Source organism: Spinacia oleracea, chromosome 1 (assembly GCF_020520425.1).
Source record: "Spinacia oleracea cultivar Varoflay chromosome 1, BTI_SOV_V1, whole genome shotgun sequence".
NCBI lineage: Eukaryota > Viridiplantae > Streptophyta > Magnoliopsida > Caryophyllales > Amaranthaceae > Spinacia > Spinacia oleracea.
In genome coordinates this window covers 61813556-61832269 of record NC_079487.1, presented here as the reverse complement: position 1 = coordinate 61832269, position 18714 = coordinate 61813556, and the positions used below count along the sequence as shown (strand labels likewise).

General features: G+C 37.5%; 1 protein-coding gene and 1 long non-coding RNA gene across 5 annotated transcripts; both read left to right on the top strand.

Moving 5' to 3' along the window:
* Positions 1 to 10426: 10426 nt before the first annotated feature.
* On the top strand, positions 10427 to 11738 carry LOC110777778 (thaumatin-like protein). Of its 2 annotated transcripts, none has more exons than XM_021982364.2 (2): positions 10427 to 10568; positions 10840 to 11738. In XM_021982364.2, exons 1-2 carry the CDS (start codon positions 10514 to 10516, stop codon positions 11604 to 11606), a joined length of 822 nt encoding a protein of 273 aa, XP_021838056.2. In that variant the 5' UTR covers positions 10427 to 10513; the 3' UTR covers positions 11607 to 11738. The 2 variants fall into 2 exon arrangements, with proteins under 2 accessions (XP_021838056.2, XP_021838057.2); XM_021982365.2 differs by having other exon boundaries at positions 10846 to 11737.
* A 238-nt stretch (positions 11739 to 11976) lies between these two features.
* On the top strand, positions 11977 to 18244 carry LOC110777777 (uncharacterized). 3 transcript variants are annotated; one of them, XR_008933104.1, is made up of 5 exons: positions 11977 to 12150; positions 13582 to 13888; positions 14068 to 14184; positions 16839 to 16896; positions 18020 to 18244. It is a non-coding gene; the product is annotated as an uncharacterized lncRNA (long non-coding RNA). The 3 variants fall into 3 exon arrangements; XR_008933094.1 differs by lacking the exon at positions 16839 to 16896 and having other exon boundaries at positions 11978 to 12150; XR_002530578.2 differs by lacking the exons at positions 16839 to 16896; positions 18020 to 18244 and having other exon boundaries at positions 11979 to 12150; positions 14068 to 16362.
* Positions 18245 to 18714: the final 470 nt, after the last annotated feature.

Here is an 18714-nt window from a genome sequence, read left to right as displayed (position 1 = left end):
CACGTCCGGATCCGCCTTAAGATTGACCAACTAGAATCGCCCTTAAGGTACTAGAAAATTTCGACACTTTTATGAGCAAGATGTGTGTTTTAATTTTCTCTCAAAAAACTCACTTTTGAATACTTTTTAAAACTTGTTATAAATTGTGAGCCCTAGCCTCATATTTATAGGGGTATGGAAAGGGAATCGAAATCCTATTCAGATACAAATTAATTAAACCTAGAATCCTACAAGAACTCTAATTTAATTAATTTATCAAATAGAATTAGGAATTTAATCATTAACCGAACTCTGCATGTTTTAGGAAACGTGCACGAACACAAACACTTGCACACACACGCACGGCAGCCACGATGGGCCCCCATGCGTGCGCGCGAGCAGCAGCCCACGCAGCGCCCGCGCGCGCTGCGCGCTGCGCGTGCTGTGCGCGCTGTGCGCGCTGCGCAGCCTGCTGGGCCTGGCCTTGCGCTGGGCCTGGCGTGGCTGTTTGTGCGGCGCGCTTGGCTTGCTGGGCGATGGCCTGGCTTCGTGCTGGGCCTCGTCCGGCAGGCCTCGTCCGATGCTTATTCGTACGATGCGCTTCCGATTAAATTTTCCGATTCCGGAATTCATTTCCGATACGAACAATATTTAATATTTCCGATTCCGGAATTAATTTCCGTTTCGAACAAATATTTAATATTTCCGTTTCCGGAATTATTTTCCGATTCCGGTAATATTTCCGATTCTGACAATATTTCCGTTTCCGGCAATATTTCCGATTCTGGCAATATTTCCATTTCCGATAATATTTTCCGATACGTACCATGTTTCCGTTTCTGGCAACATCTACGACTTGGATAATATTTATATTTCCGATACGATCCATATTTCCGTTTCCGGCAATATCATCGTTTCCGGAGTATTCATTTCTTGCCTGTGACGATCTTAGCTCCCACTGAAACCAAGATCCGTCGGTTCCGAATATTCATAGATGGAGTATTTAATGCCATTAAATACTTGATCCGTTTACGTACTATTTGTGTGACCCTACGGGTTCAGTCAAGAGTAAGCTGTGGATTAATATCATTAATTCCACTTGAACTGAAGCGGCCTCTAGCTAGGCATTCAGCTCACTTGATCTCACTGAATTATTAACTTGTTAATTAATACTGAACCGCATTTATTAGACTTAACATAGAATGCATACTTGGACCAAGGGCATTATTTCCTTCACTAAGTGAGTCCAGTGCTCCTCCAAGGTCTTGCTATACACCAAGATATCATCAAAAAAGACTAGAACACACCTTCTGAGAACAGGTTTAAACACCTGGTTCATCCAATTTTGAAAGGAAGCAGGTGCATTAGTGAGCCCAAATCGCATCACCAAGAATTCATAGATGCCAGTGTAAGTTTTAAAGGCTGTCTTGTAAAGGTCGGTAGGATTCACCCTCATTTGGTGATAGCCAGCCCTTAGATCAAGTTTAGAGAATACAGCAGCTCCTGAAAGTTCATCTAGTAGCTCATTAATGATTGGAATAGGAAATTTATTCTTCCCAGTCCTGTTATTTAATTCCCTGTAGTCTACACATAGTCTCCATGTTCCATCCTTCTTTCCTACCAACACTACAGGAGAAGCAAAAGGGGAAGCACTAGCCTGTATGATGCCTCTGTCTAGCATCTCTTGTACTAGCTACTCAATGATATCTCTTTGTTTCAAGGGATATCTGTAAGGTCTGATATTAACAGGGGTGGCATCAGAGAGTAGTGGTATGGAATGATCATATACTCCTCTTAAGCGAGGTAACTCTGTAGGGTCTTCAAATACCATCTTATAAGTGTGCTGCAACTCTTTCAACTCATCAGTAACCATTTCTTGAGGAGTGTGTTTTACTGAGTTGTGCCTAGCATGGTCTTGTACTTGTATCACACACAATTGAGCAGCTGTAGTAAACACTTTAGAGGAAGGTTCTCCCTCTACAACTTTCAGTTTCTTACTTGGAATGTCTTTCAATAAGATCTGCTTCCCATTCAGGCAAAATTCCATCTGCAATTGCAAACAATCCCGAGAAATGGGTCCCAACAAACTGAGCCATTGTATGCCTAACACCATATCACAACTGCCCAGGGGAATAAGTAATACATTAGCTTCAAAAACATTTGCCCATGTAAAACTTTTGCAAATATGTTGACAGGTGATGTGTCACTCATAGGGTAGTAATTTAGACATTATTTGAGTCGATTTTATTCTATTTTTAGCATTTTTAGTCTTTATTTTACTTGATTTCTTATTTCGATTATTTATAGCTTAGTTTAGCGTATTTAGCATTTTTTATTAGCTTTTAGGTCCTATTTTCTTAATTAATTTATTTTTCTTTATTTCGACAATTTTATAGTTAGTTTTCTATTTTCTATTTTCTATTTTCTATTTTCATTTTATTATTATTCTCCATTCACATCATATGTACACATACATACATTATATAGGATAAGGATGTCGAGGGTATAATGGGCATCCACAATACAATATATTTATAACATTATTATTATTATTATTATTATTATTATTATTATTATTTATTTTATTTTTCTATTTCTTGTTTCTCTCCTATTTTTTCTATTTTTAATTTTGTGTAGGTACGTGTCGTTCGGGAATCGCTTAAAGGCCGGTCAAGAAAAGTCAACAGCTTTAAAAAAACAACAAGCTACAACAAGCCAACACTCCTATCCTACACCACCCTGTTTCATATCCTACACCACACCACACACCACCTGCATCTTTCCCCCTCTCACCACTACAACCCTCAACAATACACCTCCCACCACCAACCTGGTCCACCTTTCACCAACACAGCATCCCACAACCACCTGCTTGGCTACCCTCTCCGCCACGCCTCCATCGCAAACACCACCGTTACCCAATCACCATCGTCATCAACAACAACTATGCAACACACTACCAACAACAGCAGCAAAAACGCAACCAAAATAGTCCAAAACAGAGCAAAAAGCAGAGAAAAACAGAGCATTTGAGTTCGACCGAACCCGTACTAAGTTCGACCGAACCGAAAATTGAGAGTTCCTGACTGTATGAGGTTCGGTCGAACTTGAATGAAGCTCGCCCAAACTACTATTAAGTTCGTCCGGACTTTCTACTAGTTCGTCCGAACCCATTTTGCTCTCAAATTAGTACGGAATTAATGAAAGCTCGTGGTTGTCACGTGGTTGTTGCCTTGGTGGTTTGTTCTTGGTGGCTTAGATTTCCGCCGTACACCGTCAATTGGAAGGGCTGCGATTTCAAGGTTCGATCAACGGCTGATAATCGATGATGGTAGATGATGGACGGTGCTGATGATTGATGACGCTTGATGATCGACGGTTGATGATGGTGGAAGGCGGGATGATGGACGATGATGATTGAATATGATCGGAGCTGCGAAATTGAAGAGGGAAGGGAGTATTTGAGTCGATTATTTAGGCATTTTTAGCGATTTTATTCATAGGGTAGTAATTTAGGCATTATTTGAGTCGATTTTATTCTATTTTTAGCATTTTTAGTCTTTATTTTACTTGATTTCTTATTTCGATTATTTATAGCTTAGTTTAGCGTATTTAGCATTTTTTATTAGGTTTTAGGTCCTATTTTCTTAATTAATTTATTTTTCTTTATTTCGACAATTTTATAGTTAGTTTTCTATTTTCTATTTTCTATTTTCTATTTTCTATTTTCTAGTATTTTCATTTTATTATTATTATTATTATTATTACTATTATTATTATTATTATTATTATTTATTTTATTTTTCTATTTCTTGTTTCTCTCCTATTTTTCTTTTTTTTAATTTTGTGTAGGTACATATCGTTCGGAAATCGCTTAAAGGCCGGTCAAGAAAAGTCAACGGCTTTAAAAAAAACAACAAGCTACAACAAGCCAACACTCCTATCCTACACTACCCCATTTCTTATCCTTCACCACCCCCACAAAGCTGCTCTCAACTTAACACTTTCACCAATTCTCCCATACCAACACTTCTCCTTCTTCATCAATGCTAAACCAACCCAACAACCTCACCCCAACTCCCTACACCAACGCAGCCCCTTCATCCACCGTAGCAGCTCCTCTCCACCATCGCACAACCAGAAACACCAATGCCAACAACCACCCGCGGCGCCCTCCTCGTCTCATCTCCTACACCTTCGCCCCAACTAGCAAACAACATCAAACAATTCAACCCAAAAATCGCAGCTGCAGAACAGAGAAAAGCAGAGTAATTGGGTTCGTCCGAACCCGTAACGGAGTTTGACCGAACCAAAAATCTAGAGTTCCTGATTGTATGAGGTTCGGTCGAACCTCAATTTTTTCGCCCAAACAGAACTCGGGTTCGCCCGAACCTCCATTGAGTTTGGTCGAACATTTGAGCGCGAATTTATGTACGAAATTAATGAAGCTCGACGGTTGCGATTGTTCGATGAGTATCCGACGGCCTCGATTTGGCTGCGATAAATTGATGGAGACCGTGGATGATGATTGATGATTGATGATTGAAGATGGAGAGATGATAGATGATGGGTGTTTTTTTTTTTTTTTTTTGACAGCATAGCAAAATATTCAGTTAAACAAAGCTATTCCCCTTTTCTAACTTTTTGGTTAGATTATGGGCTATAGCAACAATCATACAACATTGAAAAATAAATAAAAAACTGTTACTAACTTGAGCAATACATGCTCTTACAAGCATTGGAACTATAACATTACGAACTACAAGCATAGCCAGTGCATTGGTCGATGGCCCTTGACTGTTGCCTTCGCCTTGCGCGCCCACATTCTCCTTTCTCCTCGGGATGAAGCTTGAGCGATAAGCAATAAGAACCCATAATCGGCGGAACTTGAAAGACGACGAAAGAAACGGAAGGATATGAACTTCACGAACCGGTTGAAACGACCTTGTGAGCAAGGGGATATGCTCACGAACAAACTCGACACTCTCGAGAACGAGCACATGGAGTCTCCCAAAGAGACTCATCTTAGTGAACATGCTATGAACCCCCAAAAATTTCATTTGGGGAGCAGTCTTCAAATATGAATTTTTGAATGTAATGAGATAACCTCTCACCACGAACCTAAACTGAACAACAGACATTCGTGAATACAAGATTCTCCTTCCATAGTCACCCCTACAACCTTCTTTCTCCCTCTTTAGACCTGGCATACTACCGTCCAAGGGAGTATAAACACCAGGGAGAAGTCCACTACCTAGGTTGACTGACTTTTGGACGATAACCAACTGGGAAAAACTTAAACCCAAAACCTCTACAATCCTCAACATTGGATATCCCGCCATAGAAAAACAAACCATTAACCAACCTTGCAAAGACAATAAACCAACAACCCCATACTTAACACTTCCAACAACCAAGCACAAACTAACCAAGTCAAACACATTAAAGCTAACTAAATTAAACATCACTAAACATCTAGAAACAACTAGACCAACAAAACAGAGAGAGGGTAAGAATCAAGCCACAATTACCACCTAAATAAGTACCAAAGATGTTACTGAAAAGGAAAGGAATTAAAAAAGCCTTAATCTAAATCCCAAATCTAACCTTTACCTTTACCGGCAAGATCGGGATTTTCCCGACACTACAAGCCGGCGGCGGCTAGGAACACAATTAGAAAACAAGGCCTTAACTCCCAAACACACAGAATACAACCCAAATTCAGAAATTCTATTCCAAAACTGAAACCCTGCCCCAAAAACTTAACCTTTACCTGCGAAAACCACCGGCGGCACATACCTTTACCGGTGACTAATTGCGGCGGCGACTAGGAGGTAGATGGAATATATTAGGTTGAAATTCCGGTCCAATAACTTCCGGTACGAACGAACCAACAACACCCCCTACCTTTACCGACGAGATTATCGACGGCGGATTTCGGAGGAGCTTTAAAAAAGGCCGGTAAAGATTGAAACCCAGATCTGAAAAACCTCTCTCTTTATTGAAGAAGCTTGATTCCCTTTCTTCTTCTCCAGAAGGGCAGAGACACCAAGTGAACTAATTCTGGCTCGCCGGTGCCCTTAAATGAGCAGATAAGGCTCGGGTCCGGCACCAGCGAGCCGGCTGCGGTGGTTGAGGTTTGAAGGGGTGGGGATTTCTTTTTTAGAGAGGAAAGCTAGAGACAGAATAGGAGTCGGCAAGATTCATAATTGTGGGTTTATGATGGGTGTTGATTGATGATGTTTGATGATGGGTGTTGATTGATGATGTTTGATGATCGACGGCGATGAGAGAACTGCGAGGAGAGAGCTGCGAAGAAGGAGATCGCATCTCCTTAATTTGTCGCAGCGAAGAAAAAGAAAAAGGGAAACGAGGAACACGAAGATGATTGAAGAAGGGAGCCTGTTTGATTCTTGAATTGGTGGGCCTATTTGGCTGAAAGGGGGTAATAAGTTTGGGGTCTGACGTCTTTAGAAGAAAAAGGAAATACGGGGTATGGTAGTTTAAGGGGAGGGGGGTTCTATTTTTCTTTCTTTTTTATTTTTTCATTCATTTTAATTTTCCTTTTAAAACTTAGTTTTAGATTATTATTATTTTTTTCCTTTTCTTTTTCTTTTCCCTTTTTCTTTTCTTCTTTTATTTATTTCTTTTTATTTGTTTTAGATTATTCTTTTTGTTTTAGTTTTAGTTTTTGTTTTATTTCTTTTTATTAAGTAATTGTAGTATAAATACTTAAGGGGGAACCAACTCATACCATGTACATAATTAGTCTCATTTTCTAGGGTTTTAGTTTTAGGGAGAGAAAAGTGAGAAAATTAAATGGGTTGAAATTGGATTTTGAAGAATCAAAGATGGGGGACTTGATGATTTGGAGAGTTCCATCATTTAATCAATGAGATTTTCTTTACTCTTCTCTCTTCATTTATTGTCTTATTTATTGTTTTATATGTTTATTTGATTAGATTAGTTTCATGTTTAGTTTTATAATTAAATCTTTAAATTAGTTGTTGTTTTGCTTAGAATCATGTTTATAGTTATTAAAGTCTTTAAATTTCCTATTTTTATGTTGATGGAGTAGTTTATTGGTTAGGATTTGGGTGAAAACCTAACAATGATTGATTTGGGTAAATGAGTTTGAATTTGGTGATGTTGCATGATTAAATTATTGTTTGTTTGAGCATACTCAAACTTTGTTGTATGCAAATTAGCTACTTGTGTATGACTTAGATTTTGGGGTAGTTGACTTTAGGAAAATCGAGGGATCGTGACCTAAGTTGACTATTGTTTGGTTTGTGCTCAACCGTGACCTAAGGGTAGTTGTGTGTAGGACGGGAGTTCGCATTTGACTATTCTAAGAATTGATCCAAGGCGGGAGTCATTTGGGGATCTATTTCTAACCAACGTAACGCATCATTCATACTTTGCTTATGCATCATCATTCTTAATTGTTGCTCGTATACTTGTTTCATTATTGTTGGTGTTTGATCTCATTCCTTGACCATGTTTGTCCTTTGGTAGTTAGTTTAGTTTTAGTTGGTTAGTTGACTTTTCCAACCCTATTCCGACCTAGCTTGTTGTTTGATTAGCACAAATTAGCGCACCTTAGTCCTTGTGGATTTCGACCCTTACTTGCCGCTTTACTTGTGTTTAGTGGTTATTTTAGATTTTTTATTTGATTAGGAGAGACTAGTAACGACCTATTTTTCACCTTGATCAACAGGCTAGGTGATTGCCATCTTCCACAGTGATGGCTTGAGGGGGTATGATTTCCAACTTGCACCCTAACTTCTGAGCTATGTTGAGATCCACAAAATTATGTGTACTACCAGAATCTATTAAAATTTGTATAGGTTTTCCCTTTACCATTCCTCTGACTCTCATGGTGCTAAACCCTTGGCTACAAGACAATGCACTCATGGAGATTTGTGGCTCACTGACTTCCTTCTCACCCAACTCTAACTCTTCACTGTCACTAAGCTCCTCAACTTCATCACCAACAATTTCCACTATAAATAATTATGGTTCTCTGAATTGACACTTATGATTCTATCATAAGGTGCATCACAATAGTAGCATAGTCCTTTTGCTATTTTCTCTTGTCTCACATCTGCAGGAATATATTTGAAGTTTCTGAACCTTTTGGGGGTATTTGGTTAAGGATAAGGTAGTGTTTGGCTTAGTTTGTGGGGTAGGCAAGAGTGGTGGCTTGGTATTAGGGATGAGTTGAACAGACTGTAAGGGTTTTGGACTATAGTAATATGTTTGTAGGTGGATTTGTGGCTAGTGGCCAGTAGATTTTCTTCCTGAAATCTAGCCAAATCTATGGCTTCAGAAATAGAGTCTGGTTTAAATGCTTTCACAAAGGGTTTAACAGCTAATTTGAGTCCACCAACAAAACTCTCCAATATGTATGCCACAGGTAAAATGTGGTTGTTCATCATCATAATTGATCTCAGATTCTCAAACTCATCAACATAATCTTCTAATGAACCAGTTTGCTGCAATTTGTTAAAGTTTTCTACCACATTTTGTGCTGAGTTATCTCTGAATCTAGCATATAAGTCAGCTACAAAATCATTCCAATCAACTATCACACTCTTCCTAACTGATAAGTAGTTCATCATCCAACTTTCAGCTTTGTCAATCATGTTAAGAGATGCAAGATCAACCTTCTGTTCTTCAGGTATTTTACACATAGAAAAATACTTGCAACATTTTCTCACCCAAATTCTAGGATTCGAACCATCAAACCTAGGAAAAGATAACTTTAGATTCATACCTAAGGTTCTGGAAAAATTGGATCTGGGACTGGTGAAGGAGGTATCCTCATGACTGGTAGCTGAATCCTTGATCGTTTGCATAAATTTCATCATTTCATCAAATTTTTGTTCCATTTTCTTGTTCTGGTCTTCTAATTTGGAATTTTGCTCCTCCAACCTTTTCTCCAGATTTCTGAACTGATCATCCATGGTTGTCTTCCTTCTAGTAGCAGCAGGAGCCAGGACTGGACACCACAATTACAAAAACAAGAGGAATCGGCAGCAGTCTGCTCTGATACCAATGATAAGGGAGCTCACCCAAGCCTCCTTATTAATGGAGTTTGTTGAGAATTTTTAGAATGCGGAAACAAGAGAGAGAGAGAGAGAGAGAGAGAGAGAGAGAGAGAGAGAGAGAGAGAGAGAGAGAGATAACAGAATAGAGAGAGAAAGAGAGAGATGAGGAAATTGTTGTTGTAGAGAGAGAGAGAGAGAGATAACAGAATAGAGAGAGAAAGAGAGAGATGAGGAAATTGTTGTTGTATTGATTGATTCTCAATTACAAGGATCATTCGGTTTATATGCTGACAATATTACATTAGCTAACCAACAACAACTTTCCTAAATTTAAGGAACTAATTTATTCCAAAAGCTAGTAACTATACTAACTAACTTTTGCCAACTGCTTTTCCCTCCAAAACTACTATGATGACTTATGTGTCCCATATCACACCACTGCCTCCTGTTGTCAGAAAATCGATAATCGAAGATTCAATTAGGGTTTAGATGAAACTTGAAATTGAAACTAAAAGGAGATCAAAAGGCGTAGAATGTTGACATCGGAACCTGGTGGGCTTGATTGTGGTGGTGGTTGTTAACTCTGGCGATGATAGATGAAGGCAAGATGAACGAGAGAGGGGAGAGAGGAGATAGGAGAGAGAAGGGAGGAGAGAGAAGAGACTAAAGGAATGTGCGGATGAAACAAGGAGGAGAAAGAAAAAATGCTTTTATATGCGCGTGACATCACGCGCGTGGGCGAGTGAGTTGGTCGTACCCCCACGCGCCTGTCAGGCCGCCTGACACAAAAGCTGTTGTAATCCCTTAGAATATATATATTTGTTTTGCGTAAAACAAAATAAAATACCCAACATCTATTCTATATAACTTAACGAACTACTTTCACAATTTTGAGCCGATTTATATCTCTATTATATAAAGAAACGTCTGAATCGGTGTCAAAAAAAGTGAATTCCGATTTTACCCTTGTAAATTTAAAAAAATATATTAAACACTTAAAACAGTTTATATTACCAAAATCACCAAATTTTATCAATAAAAATGACAGAAACTAATTAACCAATTAAGTATTATTGTGTGCAAAATTTTAAATTATAAGAACATATCGCGTGCATAAAAAATTAGCGTGTCTTAATTTTCAGATAAATGCAATTATAATGCCATCAATAGGGAAATAAAATTACATAAATAAATAAACTTGCGTTTTCGTAATTTGTCTTGCAAGGTAGGTAATGCAGTAATTAGGTGTATATAGAGGCATAGAGACACGTTTGTTTCTTGTATTAAAAGATAATAATAATAATAAGTCAAGATTATCACAATTCTTTAAGCATAATCAAAGAATTAACAAATACTGGTGTACAACGTTAATTACCAGTCACCAGTCACCACACTATCTATTCTATAAATCAATTTCCGTAGACTAGAGTTCTCGGATTACTTTGTTCTCAGATTATATTGTTCTCCTCTTGACAACCATAATGAAGCTACATAAGCAAGTTATCGGTACCATCGTTTGCCATTTACTTCTATACGGTAGGCTCTCTTCTCTTCCTTTTGGCCTTTTAACAAAATTTATTTATTGTTCAACCTATTCTAAGGGATTATGAGAATCCAAAAAGTAATTACCTTAGAATTTGCCACACATTTGCTCAAACCTATTATTTTCTTACACGACTCCACTCAACCTAATTTTTTATTATTTGTTTCTTACTACATCCCACTTTCCATACTTATTCCTCACTTTCTATCATTTATCTTAATTGTTGCGGAATGTATTGACGGGGCATTAATTAATTACCTTAAGTTGCAGGAGTAAGTGGACACATAGTACCTATAGTGGTGACCAACAAATGCCCTTTCACAATATGGCCAGCAACAGCCCCTAACACAGGCCATCCGATGATAGCCAATGGTGGGTTCTGCCTAAAATCCGAGCAGTCATCACAAATAAACACTCCATGGGACTGGAGCGGCCGCATCTGGGCACGAACCGGGTGCAACTTCAAGGAAGATAGCGGAGATAACAACATCACAAACAACCCAACATGGAGACCTGCTTGTCAAACAGGGGACTGTGACGGGCGCCTCGAGTGCAATGGACTCATAGGAAAAACCCCAGCAACATTAGTTGAACTCACATTTCAAACAGATAAAAACCAACCAAGCTTCTACGACATTAGTCTCGTGGACGGGTACAACCTGCCTGTCTCCGTCATTGCCGGGCGGTCACCCAAATGCGCCATAAGAGGATGCTTGAGAGATATAAAAGAGATTTGTCCCTTAGAGTTGCAAGTAAATGATGGAAGAGGGAATGTTGTTGCTTGTAAGAGTGCTTGTCTTGCGTTCGATTGGGATGGATTTTGTTGCAGGAACGAGTATGGGAGCCCTGAAAAGTGTAGGCCAAGCTTGTATTCGACTGTTTTTAAGAGCGCTTGTCCGTCTTATGTTAGTTATGCTTATGATTCTCCTTCGCCTTTGGTGAGTTGTTTGGTGAAGGAGCTTTATATTACCTTCTGTCCTGCGGGATGGGGTCATAGTCTACAACGATATGCTTCTAATTTACTACATTAGTACATGTATGACTACATTAGTACATGTATGACGAATGAATAATTGTACACCCTTTCTCTTGCGTACATATATGTGTGCGGAAATATATATAAAAGAAAACCAAAAATTATGTTAAGTAAAAAAAATTATTCGTAAAGTTTCTCTAGAAAAAGTAGACCATCAAAATAATTTGGGGAGATATTTTTTATTATGAAGTATATTTGTTTAAAAAATTTAAATTTAAATCTAATAATACACACACCCCCTTAAGATGAGAACTGAAAACTAATTTCAGTCGTCGATCAAATCAATCTAACAGCTCATATTTCACCCGCTCAAATCAATCATTAAGGGTATTTTGGTAAATACTCGGCGTTGAATGACCTCCTTCCCACACAATAGTGATTCCCATAATTCTTTCTCTCTCTTCATTCAATTTTCTCTCTCCTCCTGCAAATCCTCTCTACTATCGGGCTTCATCTTCTTCAACTTCGTACGTTGTTTCTCGTTGTTCTTGCAAATATCTTCACCTTTTTTTACGACTCTCTTCCAATTATTTTGCCAGGTACGTATTTGATTTTTTGGATTTTGTTTCAATTTTTGCTATTTTAATTTCTCTCTCTACATTCAATTAGTATGCCGTTGTTCTTCGATTTTGCTGATTATTATTTTTATGTTCATGTATTTGATTTGTATACAATTAGGTTTTCGAATAATGTTTTGTTCCCTTATTCATGTTCCTGATCTTGTTTTGTTGATATTTTTGACCGATTTTACAAATTAGGGTTTGAATTAGTTTTTGTTTGTTTGTTTAATTCCGTTTAATTATTGTTTTCTATTGATTAAGTTTTGCATTATTCAAATCTCATGTATATTTGTGAGAGCAAGAATTGAGTCATCTTAGCACCACTTTAGAGCCAATGAAGATCTGATATTAAAAAAAGGGAGGATTTCTTGTATGTTTAAAACCATAAAGAATTTTATGTTTTACTTTGAGTTAGTTTGCTGAGGTCTTGTACATGTTCTGTCTGCAGTATGGGTCAGGCAAGTTCTGCAGATTGTGTGCATTTCATGTTCTTTCGGAGGCAGTTGATGGTATTCAGATGGTGATGAACATTTAGTGAAATCTTTTTGAAATTTGTAGTGATAACAGATGGATGCTCCCAGCTCTGCGAGTTTAATTTACGCTGTTGTACGTTGTCTTTAGTTATTGTAGTTATCTGTCAGGAATCAGTGACAATGCAGACTAGAGAAGTGAATATATCAGGTCATTTCATCATACTTTACCGAAGGCCAGTTTATGAATATATAGACAGGTTTGGTTGGTGATACTCGAATATAAGTTAACTGTTGGAATCAACGAAGTTAACAATTAACATGAATGCCTAAATGGCCATTTGAATCATATCTGATACGAGCCCAAAATTAACCCACTTTTGTGACACCTTTTTAGGAGTCGATAGAGTATCTCGAGAAAGTTAGAGGACAGTCTTCTTGGATTGCTCAACAATTATGAGACTGAGATGACTTGAAACAATAGTATTTCCCACTTACGAAGGCAGTAACTCATGCCAAAGATCATTTTGGGTGAAAATCTTGAATTAAGCTGGCATGATGCTTAATTTCTTACCATAGGTAAGTAGGTAACCTCCCTGGCATGAGGCTTTCTAGCCCCTAGGTAAGTGGTAACCTCTCCTGATACAGGGTGAATAATTGTCTTCCTCCACTCTATAGTAATAGGTATGCTAAAAGCTTAACAGGAAAATTATGTTTGGAAGGAGAGTGTACTAACTAAGTTTCTGTACTATTTTCAAACACCGCCAAATATAACTAGTCAAATCTATTATTTAGAATCTAATGATTCTAATCTGCTCTTTTCCTCTAATGTGCTTTTTCCAAACACCCTGAATATAAAATTATGCATATCAAGGTCTTGAAGGTGTTGAGATTGTAGTGATCTTTCTGTCTAACTATTATTATTATTTGCTTGTTCCAGGGACAAAAATTAGATGTTATCAGCTATACCCAGAACCGGAGTCAGTTTATTGTGCCTTATGTTTGAGAAAAACTAGTTGCAAAATTTTCCATACATGTATAAAGAGTCTCCCTTTTAACTGGACATGTGCAAGTGACAACGAAAGATGTAGGAACTCTTGGAGAACTGAAAATCACTGATAATTCAAGCTTGATAAGAAGCAGACAGTTCAGATTAGGTCTAAAGGTTGTCTCAGGTTATGGTGAAGGTGTTCGTATTCATGAAGCAAAAACAGAAGCTTTCACCGTCAAGGATCACGGAGGGGAATGTGAGTCAAATTTCTTAAACCTATGTCTTTTTTACAAGATTTATCCCTTTTTTCATTATGTTCTGTTGTTGTTTTGTTCACCTATTAGAATAAAGTCATTTTTATTAAAGCATCGAAATTTGTCAGTGAGTCAAATCCTCTTGTTTGTATGTTGATCTCGTATTTATTTCATGTTACAGGCTAGAGTGAGCATCTTTGGTAAAAGCAGGCGAGTAGTGAGCATTTCCATATCTTTGAGCCTTCTGACACTAAGGACACACAGAAGAAAAGGATCATTCTGGTTATATATTCTTCAGGTTGGATAATAGGCTTCACTGACCCTTTTTTGCCGTCTCCACAAATTTTTGAGTTTTTGTTTTACTTTTATTCATTCTATTTAAAACACTAGCCTACTAGCTCAATTGGTATAGCATTGTGCAAAAGCACAAAAGATGTGGGTTCGAATTGTTAGGTTATGATACATATGAAAAACATAAATCATGCGGAAAAAACCTTAATGCCAGGAAACATATTATTTACACATAATCAGTTAGCATAATTTAGATGCATACACTTTGTAGCGTGCCCTCCCTTGCTGCGCCTGAACCGAACAAGAACAAGTCTTTAGGACTCCAAGTGTCGTCCCTCCGTAGATAGTCCACAACACGTCCGGATCCGCCTTAAGATTGACCAACTAGAATCGCCCTTAAGGTACTATTATTTTCGGCTAAATGGGCAAGTAATGTGACTGATTTTTCTGCTCAAAAATCACAGCTTTTATTGTATGAATACTTGTTAAAAACTCTTGTATAAATTTATGACCCTAGGCATATATTTATAGAATCATGGAAAAGGATTTCGAATCCTGTTAGAATACTAATTAATTAATTGGAATCCTTTTAGAACTCTAAATAATTAATTTCTATCTTCTAGGATTAGGATTTAATCATAGCACGAAATCCGATAGCTTTAGGATTCGTATAGCATGCACACGAGCACGAACACCGCACAGCCCGCGCGCATGCCTCGCGGCCCACGCGAACTGCACGTCGCCTTGGCCCAATGCTCGCAGCCCACCTGATCCGTGCGCGCGCCACGCCTAGCTGGACCTGGCCTTGCGCTGGGCCTGGTGAGGCTTTGGCGTGTGGTTTTGATGCGTATGGCTTGCTAGGCGACGGCCTGGCTTCGTGTTGGGCCTTCGTCTAGCAAGTCTCGTCTGATGTTAATTCGTACGATACGCTTCCGATTAAATTCCCGATTCCGGAATTCATTTCCGATACGAACAATATTTAACATTTCCGATTCCGGAATTAATTTCCGTTTCGAACAAATATTTAATATTTCCTTTTCCGGAATTATTTTCCGATTCCGATAATATTTCCGATTCTGACAATATTTGTAATACCTCGTATTTTTCTGTATTTTATAAATATATTTTATTATATTTATAAAGTATTTTTATGATTTTTAGAATTTAAAACGCATTTAAATGTTATTTAAATGTATTTTATTTGATTAGAATATTTATTAGTTAATTTAATTATTACCAAAAGAATTTATTATTTAATGTTGTGAATTTAATTGGGTTTCAAAAGTAAAACGATTTTAAATGAATCAAGCCCAATTCAATTCCAAGTTCAAGTCCAAACAAATTAAACAAGCTCATCCTATGTTTAATGAAGCCCGAAAGGGAATCCTAAAGCCTAGCCCATCTTTGGGTTTCCTAAGCCTATAAATATAGGTGCTCACCCTCAAAATCGCTCCCTATTATTCATTAAACCTAAAAATAAAACCCTAACCCTACATTCTTCTTTCTTTCGTCGAACTTATGTTTGGCCGTTTTTCTCCTACTTCCGTTCGTTTTCAGAAAAAGATTTCTTCTTCAAAGTTGTAGATATCAAAAAGTTCTTGAACTTTTCCTCAAGAATCGATCAATTTCGAGTTATAAATCAGAAGTTATGAGCATTCTAAATTCCTGCTGCAGTACTTCACTTTTCTCTCCTCTCTCTTTTGCTCTCGTCCGTGCACAGCCCAGCCCCGAGCCTTGCTCGTCGCTGCTGCCTTCACCCTCACCCGTGCCCAGCCGAGCACTTCTTGCGTGTGCCTTGCCCCTCGTTGCACAACACTCGTGGCCCTCGCCCGTGTTGTTGTCTAGCTTCGTCGTTGCATCCCCGCACAACACTCGTGCCTTTGCCGAGTGTTGTTGCTGCTGCTGTTGTTTGTTGCCCTCGACGCCATTCCACCTCGCACACTCGGTGCTCTCTCATGCTCGACGCCCAGCCGCGAGCCTTGCCCGTGCCTTCGTTGCTGTCCCGTCGCACCACATGCGCACACACAAGTCGTGTGTGTTGTCGTGTGTTATATTCCGTATTCCTTTGATCTTTTTGCGCCCAATCACATTCAAATCGTGATTGTACCGTGCTATAGGCCGGTTCGGTATAATTCTCTTCTTCCTTGCCTATTCTATTTCAATTCTGTATTTAAATTATATTATTATTATTGGTTTTGATTAATTAAAATGCTGGGATTGGTTATGAACACCGAATTTTGAGGATTTGTATGTTTGAATTATTGAAGAATGTTTTGAATTGAAATATTATAATTTTCAGATTTGAAGTATATATTAAAGCTTCAATTTTTATTAGTTTTAATGGTTTTAATTACAAACTATGATTGGAGTTTTAATCTAAGCCTTTTGGGCGATTGATTAGCATAATTAGATGATGAATTTAATTATTATAATCAATTATATTTTTTCAGAATATTGTAAAGACTTAAAACGTCGACTTTTAATGGTTTTATACATGAAAATAAATTAATTTCATGCTAGGGTTTTAAACGATTGATTTAGACTATTATTTTATTAATGAACGATTAAGTTCTAATTAATTCGAGTGTTTTAAAACTAAACAAAGTTGATGGAAATTTAGTAAACATGGATAATAATTAAGTTTCTCCATTGTGTTTATAGGAGTTGATTTCTAGTAAGCCGTGATTCGCACAGTGGCCCCCGTACTTAGGTATTCCAAGTACGTACAAGTCTAGGGAGACCACATTAATTGTCAGGGGACATTACATGATTGTTATTGATGTGAATTATATTACGTGAACTTGGTGGATTCATGTTTGTCTTGGTGAACGATCATGTGGATTATTATATTGGAATCGTTGAATTATTGGTTGAACAAGCATGTTGGGATTGTTATGAGTATGGATTTCATTGTCAATCATGTTGTTCAATATTTATGCATGTATGGTTTGTTTCACATGCAAGGGATGGATTATTTATTTGTATGCTATTGTACGGGATGTCTAGCATACTTTGAGCCAATTATTCGTACTTCGTAGTACTATTTATTTTACCACATGTGAAGGGTTAGCTCATGTAAGCCACCGCATATGTAGGGTTTAGTTGGGAATATTATGTATAAAATGAATTAGGATTTGTTGTGCAAGGGCACAACCCTCATGTTAATGTGCATGATGTGGAGTCTCACTTTGGTGAGGAGGAACATGGTAGTAATTTCACAAGAGTCTTGCTTGGTTGATCACAAGTCTTAAAGCATTAAAATAAGGTTGTTTTGGTTGTTGTTTATTAATTGTATGAATGTACATTGTTGATTCTTGAGTTCACCTTCAAATAAAATATTAATAAACGTAAAGTGCAACCGGAACAAGCTTCAAAACTCTTGGAACGTATATACCTTGAGTATGAACAATGGGGGGAGTCTTGCCGGAAAGCTCGTACTCCTACTAATGATACAAGACGTTGTTTCATTTATAATATGCGCAGGAATTCCGTCGGTATGGCCCGACACTCGGTATGGCCCGATTTTATTATTTATTAATTGGTGTATGGTTGGCTCCCATCACCTTTTCCTTTATGGAACTTTCTTTTGGCCCGTTCGAAGCTTATTCTAATTGAATTGTGAGTCAAGCGTCGAGTCTTGTATTCATGATTGATTGTTTATTATTATATGCTTTTGCATGTTGATTAGTACTTAGTGAGTGATGCATGTTTTAGTTTCATTCACTCTATGCTTGTAAGTACTCAGCTTTTGCTAACTACGTGCTTTGTGTGTTTTGGTCATGGCCTTTGCCTTAATGGCCCTATGATGATCTATCATTTGCACTTGCATTGATGGGGAGTAGAATAATATAGCAGGTTGGTAGATCGGAATCATGTTGCTTGGGATGATCGAGAGAGTTGCATGTTTTCGTACTTTGAAGCTATTTAATTATACTTTAATTATGTTTGAAATGTTTGAACTATTTATGTTTTGGTTTTTGGGCCGTTATGGTTCCAAATTGTAGGAGGTCTCAATATTACATTAATTATATTTTAAAAGTTAGTTGACATTAAATTCCGCTGCGTAATTCTGGTACTAGCCTTAACCGTTATCACGGTGGCGGTAATACTTTAGTAATTCCTTTATTTTAAATTGGAAAATGGTTTTATAAAAGCAAGGAATTACTAGGGTGTTACAAAGTGGTATACTAGAGCTTAGTTTCATTCCTTATTTGTAGTAAGCAATACTACAAAGTGGTAATCGGAGACTAATGCTTCTTTGTAGTAATTCATACTACAAAGTGGTATTTGCGGAACTTTAGGATTTTGAAATATTATTTTCCTAAAGTCAAAACGTATTATTTTGAGTACTCAATATTTTAAAGGTCAAATACCAATTATTTTGTGTCGTTGAAATGAGTTGAAAAGTTTGGATTATTATTTAATTTAATTAATTTTTCCGAATTCTTTTTTTATTCGAAATTTTCGAATTAAATTCGAATTATTTTTATTATCTTCGGATTTTCTCTTATTTAAATATCCGAATTTATTTTATTTA

Excerpts from the sequence above, each read along its gene's own strand:
- LOC110777778 (XM_021982364.2), top strand. The coding sequence starts at position 10,514 with ATGAAGCTACATAAGCAAGTTATCGGTACCATCGTTTGCCATTTACTT. Across the intron at positions 10,569-10,839 it reads TTGCCATTTACTTCTATACG|TTGCAGGAGTAAGTGGACAC; the intron begins GTAGGCTCTCTT and ends AATTACCTTAAG.